At 45.1% G+C, this 6,816-nt stretch overlaps 1 protein-coding gene across 3 annotated transcripts; it reads left to right on the top strand.

Annotated features, from left to right (window-relative positions):
• Positions 1–1,573: 1,573 nt before the first annotated feature.
• On the top strand, positions 1,574–4,622 carry LOC133019367 (interferon-induced transmembrane protein 3-like). Of its 3 annotated transcripts, XM_061085818.1 has the most exons (5): positions 1,574–1,617; positions 2,816–2,863; positions 3,030–3,148; positions 3,185–3,400; positions 4,088–4,622. In XM_061085818.1, exons 3-5 carry the CDS (start codon positions 3,032–3,034, stop codon positions 4,268–4,270), a joined length of 516 nt encoding a protein of 171 aa, XP_060941801.1. In that variant the 5' UTR covers positions 1,574–1,617; positions 2,816–2,863; positions 3,030–3,031; the 3' UTR covers positions 4,271–4,622. The 3 variants fall into 3 exon arrangements, with proteins under 3 accessions (XP_060941801.1, XP_060941799.1, XP_060941800.1); XM_061085816.1 differs by having other exon boundaries at positions 3,030–3,400; XM_061085817.1 differs by having other exon boundaries at positions 2,816–2,908; positions 3,030–3,400.
• Positions 4,623–6,816: the final 2,194 nt, after the last annotated feature.

Genomic DNA, 6,816 nt, shown 5'->3' with positions numbered 1-6,816 from the left:
GCTGCTGCATTCTGGATGAGCTGCAGAGGTCGGATGGCAGTAGCAGGTAGACCTGCCAGGAGGGAGTTACAGTAGTCGAGGCGTGAGATGACCAGGGCCTGGACCAGAACCTGCACCGCCTTCTGAGTGAGAAGGGGGCGTATTCTCCGGATGTTGTAAAACATGAATCTACAGGACCGCGTTGTTGCAGTAATGTTGGCAGAAAGGGAGAGTTGGCAGTCGAGTGTCACACCCAGGTTCCTAGCAGTCTGAGTGGGGGTCAGCACGGAGTTGTCAAAGTTGATAGTCAGGTCATGGGTGGGAGAGTTTGTCCCTGGAAGGAAAAGTATTTCAGTCTTGTCAAGATTAATCTTCAGGTGGTGAGCGGTCATCCACTGAGAGATGTCAGTCAGACAGGCAGAGATTCGTGCTGCTACCTGTGTTTCTGATCGGGGAAAAGACAGGATTAGTTGGGTGTCATCAGCATAGCTATGGTAGGAAAAGCCATGTGAGTGAATGACAGAGCAGAGAGTGTTGGTGTACAAAGAAAAGAGGAGAGGACCCAGGACAGAACCTTGAGGGACCCCAGTAGTGAGAGGACAAGGTTTAGAAACAGATCCTCTCCAAGTTACCCGATAAGTGCGTTCGTTGAGGTAGGAAGAGAGCAGGGAGAGAGCAGAGCCTGAGATACCCAGGTCCTGAAGGGATGAGATCAGGATCTGGTGGTTCACTGTGTCAAATGCAGCAGAGAGGTCTAGAAGGATAAGGACAGAGGAGAGAGAATCTGCTCTAGCAGTGTGAAGCTACTCAGAGACAGCAAGGAGGGCAGTCTCAGTTGAGTGACCTGCCTTGAAACCAGACTGGCGAGGGTCAAGAAGATTATTGTGGTTCAGATAGGAGGAGAGTTGATTAAAGATTGCACGCTCGAGAGTTTTGGAAACAAAGGGAAGAAGAGAGACAGGTCTGTAGTTATTTACTGCAGACGGGTCGAGGGTGGGTTTCTTCAGGAGAGGATTTACTCTTGCCTCCTTCAGAGATTGAAGAAGGCGTCGCCAGAGGTGTGTACGAGTACTGCCCCTGAAGCGTGTGGCTCCGCCCACTGCCCTGCCTGGGGTCAGGTCCGTCCCTCACAGCATCAGAGACAGTGTGGACATGGACATTCCAGACCTCTGATGTCACACTGCTGGACATTTAGGAGAAGAATAGTAACAACCAGCGAGGCTCATGGGTAATGAGCGCCAGTTGTTGTCAGAGAGACGACATGTCACAACAGGTTTTCATGTATTTATCAGATTAATAATAAACGTTCGTTTATCAGATGTGACTCGTATGATTTCTGTGGAACAATGACAGCAACTGGGACACGACGACGTTCACTCTCCACACAGACCTGTTGGTTTGTAGTAAATCTGGTTATATATATATTCACTGATGGTCTTTATATACAGTCACTGATCATCTTATAAACAGTCTCTCATAGTCTGTATAAACAGAGCAGCTGTTGGCCGTTGCTAGTTTCGCTTCCTGTTTTTCTTGAAGATGATGATGCTGAAGATGATGATGATGAAGATGATGATGATGTAACGCTCCCCTCGTCCTATCAGAGCAGCAGAGCAGAGTCTGATGTCGGTGGCTGAGGTAAGATCGTCTCTTCTTCTCTGCTTTAAACCCTGTTTAGTCTCTTAGTTCTTCGTGTTTCTTCTTCGTGTCTGAAAATGAAACTCAAACAAACTGTTTACATTGAACTTTGAACTTTTATTTAACAAAGTCAATAACAAGAGTCCGTCAGTTTGGTGTGTGTGCACATGCATGTTCCTGTACTCATGTCTCTGTGGGGACCATTTTAAGCATAGACCCTACAGAGTGAGGACATTTTGAGTGGTCCTCACTTTTATTTGACTGTTTGATGGTTATGACTTGGTTCCAGGGTTAGAATCAGGTTTAGGTTTAGGTTAGGTTTAAACATTTAGTTGAGATGGTTAAGGTTAGGGGCTCAGGAATGTACTATGTAAATGAGTGTCCCCAGTAAGATAGAAATACAAACGTACTGAGAGATGATCACGTGCAGGATCACGATTAGTTAGTTCCTAAATGGTGGAATGAGCTCCCACTCGACATCCGGACATCTGAAAGTTTACACATCTTTCGCCGAAAACTAAAAACACACCTCTTCCGACTGTACCTTGAATAAAAAATAAATAAATAAATTAAAAAAAAAAAAAAAAAAAAAAAACACTAACCACTTTTGAAAACTAACACTTTGGTAGCACTAAAATGGCACTTACTTATAGCACTCTGTAGTTTTGCTTTATTTCGAAGAAATTTTACTGTCTTGATTCTTGTTGTTCTTGGTTTGTACCCTCAGGGTTGAATGCACTTATTGTAAGTCGCTTTGGATAAAAGCGTCAGCTAAATGAAATGTAATGTAATGTAATGTAGTTAGTTAGTTAGTTAGTTAGTTAGTTAGTTAGTTAGTTAGTTAGTTAGTTAGTCAGTTAGTTAGTTAGTTAGTTAGTTAGTTAGTTAGTTAGTTAGTTAGTTTATCAGATTTTATTTCGGTTATGGTTAAAAATGAGAAGCGGTGGTGGCTGAAGGTCGGTGGTTCGATCACAGTCTTCCCCATCTGTCTGCCGTAGTGTCCTTGGGCAAGATACTGAACCCCCAAATTGCCCCTGATAGAAAAAGTAATATCCATGGAGGCACAGTATGAATGTGAGTGTGAATGGAAAAGAACCTGTACTGTAAAGTGCTGTGAGTGTCATTAAGACTAGAAAGGATCTTTATATTACAGAGCATTCACCATAAAGTATTGGTCCGTTCCTCTCTGGTGTTTCAGGGTCTTTCATCCAGACGTGTGTGACTCTTCATCAACGGACGACAGCAGGTCAGACGTGAACGTTTGCTCCTTGTGGCTGCTCATGTTTTAAAGGTTTCAAATGTGACACTGGAGGAGGATCTAAAGGAGGATTTGTTGAATGCAGAACATGAAGTGAGTCTGAAAACTCTTCAGGACATTTTTTAACTTGTGTACTGTTTGTTCTATCTGACAGAAATGGATCCTGATGGTAAGAGAGGTGAGGCTGTTCCACTGTATGAGGGGCAGTTTAATGGGTACCCTGAACAGCCGGGACAGTTCGGCCCTCCTGGACAGTTCGGCCCTCCTGGACAGTTCGGCTCTCCTGGACAGTTCGGCCCTCCTGGACAGGGCGGACAGCCTGGACAGTTCGGCCCTCCTGGACAGTTCGGCCCTCCTGGACAGGGCGGACAGCCTGGACAGCCTGTTGGACCTGTAGTGGTTGACCATACCACAGTGCAGATCTCCACTGAGCCCCCCCGGGACCACATCGTCTGGTCCATACTCAGTCTTTTCTACGCAAACATTTGTTGCCTCGGACTGGCAGCTCTCATCTGCTCGATCAAGGTGAGCTCATGTGTGACGTGTTCCATCATTCATGTCCCAGTCGACTGTATTTACAAAGCAAGTCCAAGTATTTCGCGTGCAAAATTGTCACACGTTAAAAAATATAACACAATCTCAATTTGCGTCAAACACGTTGAAATACTGACTCCGAAATCAACTGGACCACAGAAATTAGTTTTCCTCTCCTCGATGTGTGGTGTCTGAGCTGGAAGCAAATCAAACTGGACGACTCAAATAGACTTGGAATCCATCAGGACCATTTCTCAGCTCGTTGTTCAGAAGCAGAAATTGACTGCTCAGTATTGGACGGAGCCAATGTTTCCTTTTTCTTTTTCAGCAAGTGAGAGGACGACAAAATCCTCGTCGCTGCTCGACTTAGAACAAAAAGAATAATAAAACACATCAGACTCCCTGTGCAAGGTTTCAGTGTGAGAGGATTTTATTGGATGATGGTTTGAAATTGAAGAATACAGACTTGGTGTGAAAAGACCTTTACTGTGAGAGGTAACACAGACTGAGGCTCCACCCACACTGATACAGTTCAAATTAGAACCTCCTCCGTCCACACCAACAACACATGTTCACTGACTGAAATAAGAGGATCAGATTGAGATCAGTTCAGTTTTTGTAATTTTTAAGTTTGATGATGAATCAACTTTGAACATGAAAATGCTTTGGTTCTTTCAGGCCAGAGACCGGAAGATGGCTGGAGATATGGTTGGTGCCCGACACCACGGCTCCACCGCCCGCACACTCAACATCGTCGTTGCATCTCTGGTTATCGTCTGCATCATCATTTCTATTATTCTCTTGATCGATGAACCATATGACTCAATGTACATCTACGACTTTTGGGGCGGCAGCTTGTAAACGAGCTGAGTCGTCAGCTGCTGCCGCTACGTTCCTTTGATCTGTCACATTTTATACCTTAAACATGTGAACACGACTGATTTGTGTTTGTGTGTCCAAACTGTTTCATTTGACAATAAAAGAGTTTCCTAACCCGTGTGATTTGATCAAATTGTTACAGAACATTTCAGACTTAAATCTGAAACAGGACGACAGCTACAAAAAGCTAAGAACAGTTATGAGAGAGCAGATTCAACGTTAATAAATCAGTGACAAGTGATTTAAAGCTGCCACAGACGCTCGTTCATTATTATTCAGGAAGTACCTTTTCAAAATAAAAGAAACCATTTCAAAATAAATGTATCAAAACTTTGATTTGATTGCCTTTTGTTTGCAGGGTATGAACAAAATAAACAGGGAAAATTAGCAATAATAAAACACAACCAGATCTAGATGTGTCCATTACGCACGACAAGCGCTAGGGAGCGATCGAGATGGACGGCCTCACGCAGGAGGCTGCTCCGATTGGACGGCCGCGGTGGCTGTTTAACTCGTTTAGCCAATCAGGGAGCTTGCTGTGTCACACCTCCCGACGCTGTACTGGGAAAGCCCGCCCCCCAGTCCAGTGGATCGCCAGCGGCAGCCACGCAGACGTCAGGGAGAGAGCAGGGTAAAAAGAGCCAGGAGAAAATCCAGTTCACACAACCAGTATCTTCATGTGTCACAGCAGAGAAAGCCTAGCACGGCTGTTTCATGCATTTTCATTCTCTGAGGCCTGACGTGCTGTGGAGCTCTGGTGCAGCAGGGTGGATGTGACGCAACGAGTCATAATCCCAGCAGAAGGGAAGAGGCCAGACACATGTCAGCAAAGAGAGAACTATTGAATTAATGTGCTCAGGCCTCTGGGCATGGCCGGTCAGGGCTGAGCTCACACACGAGCTTCAGGTAGGAACCAGGGCAGGAATCTAAAGAACACCCTTCCTGCTCAGATGCACAGAGAGGATCCATTCCTGTTTCTGTGACTTCTTTGCTCCCCGGCAGCTGCTAAACCAATCTGCCATGAATTAGCCTCTAATTAGCACTGATGCTCTTAATGAGAGCATAACATTTGTGCTGCTTGGTTATTGTAGCTGGAAGGTATCAGATTTGGAGATGTAGGGGTGGGGGGGGGGGGGCGGTCATCAATGATTCATATTGAACATATCTTCTCAAAGGGAAGGACCGTTTAACATTCCCCTTGAGTGTGCCTTGCCCCTGGAGGTGGCAGGTTGTGGCACATATCAAAGGCAGCCACAGAGGGGGGGGGCCCTCCAGAAACATAGGGCGCTCATCCCCACAGCCGCGTGTGTTTAACATGCACTCCTCCGTGCATTCAGGTTGGAACCCTTTTGTCTGCCTTTTACCCCCACACCTGTGCCTTGAAGCTGCCACAGGCCGGCCTGCTCTGTGTCTCTGCAGCCTGGGCCCACTGCACGATAATGTAGGTCATCATCATCATCGTCTGTGTTTTCCATCCGGGCGGAGAGGGCTGTGTCTCTGCTGCTCTGCATCCTCTGGAGAGCGAAAGCACAGTCTTTTTTTTAATCCAAAAGGATTATTTAGGATTATTTGAAAACATATGTCTCCACTTTGGGTCACTTTGGTGGATTTCTGCTCTCAACAGCTCAAAAGCCACTTCCAAGTGAAGTGGGCTCAAACGAGGCTCCAAAACAGTTTAGTACAGTGCACTCTAATCAGCCTTAATGTTTTAGAGGTCCAGCATCAGACACTGGTGTTGATTTAGATGTGCATTTGAATGCCTTCATCATTGTGGGAAATTTCCTAACGTGTGTGTTTTTGTTGTTACCTGACCTTTAATAACTGACTGCAGGCACAGAGCTTTGTCTGCGCTCTGGACTGGATTCGTAAAATTCAGCGTCTCCTCTTTTTCATGGACTCGTTGGCTGGATTTTGAAATATAATGAAGTCATTCAGCGAGTGCCAAATAGAGGTTGTTTTCTCCTTATTCAAGGCTGGGTTTGGACAGGAAAGTTTGGTTTTCTACTGACGACTTTGCCATGTTGGAGATATTTCCCTTGAGTGAACTCAGGGCTGTGGGCAGAGAAGCTTTGATTAACAGTGAATATTTGTATTCACCGATTCTTTTATTTTTCTTGGCTTTATACACAAGAATACAAGAATCAGCCAATGAAAAACTCCTTGTGTATTAGTTTTTGATTGTAGAATGCACACCCCCATGCAGCTGCGGAAAAACCAAGGACACGACCTCAGTGTCATCAGTTGTAGCCTGGTTTGGCTTGAACAATGGCCGCCACTGCTTGGAAATAATGTGGCAAACAAGCTGTTTTATTGTGAAAGTCTCGAGTGGATTGCAATGAAGTAAACATGCCACATTTCTAAATCCAAGTTGCTCATCATGACTTTCCTGAGGGACTTGTCCATCCATTTTGGGGTCAAACTTATAATGGCTCGTTTCCTTCATTTCATCCATTAATTGCAGGTAAATGTAAGAAAATGAATCACAATAAAGCACATTTCATGTATCCGTCCCTTCACTGTTGACCAAA

This window comes from Limanda limanda, chromosome 14 (assembly GCF_963576545.1).
Source record: "Limanda limanda chromosome 14, fLimLim1.1, whole genome shotgun sequence".
Lineage (NCBI taxonomy): Eukaryota > Metazoa > Chordata > Actinopteri > Pleuronectiformes > Pleuronectidae > Limanda > Limanda limanda.
The sequence above is the reverse complement of the archived record's forward strand: the minus strand, read 5'-3'. Positions and strand labels throughout refer to the sequence as shown.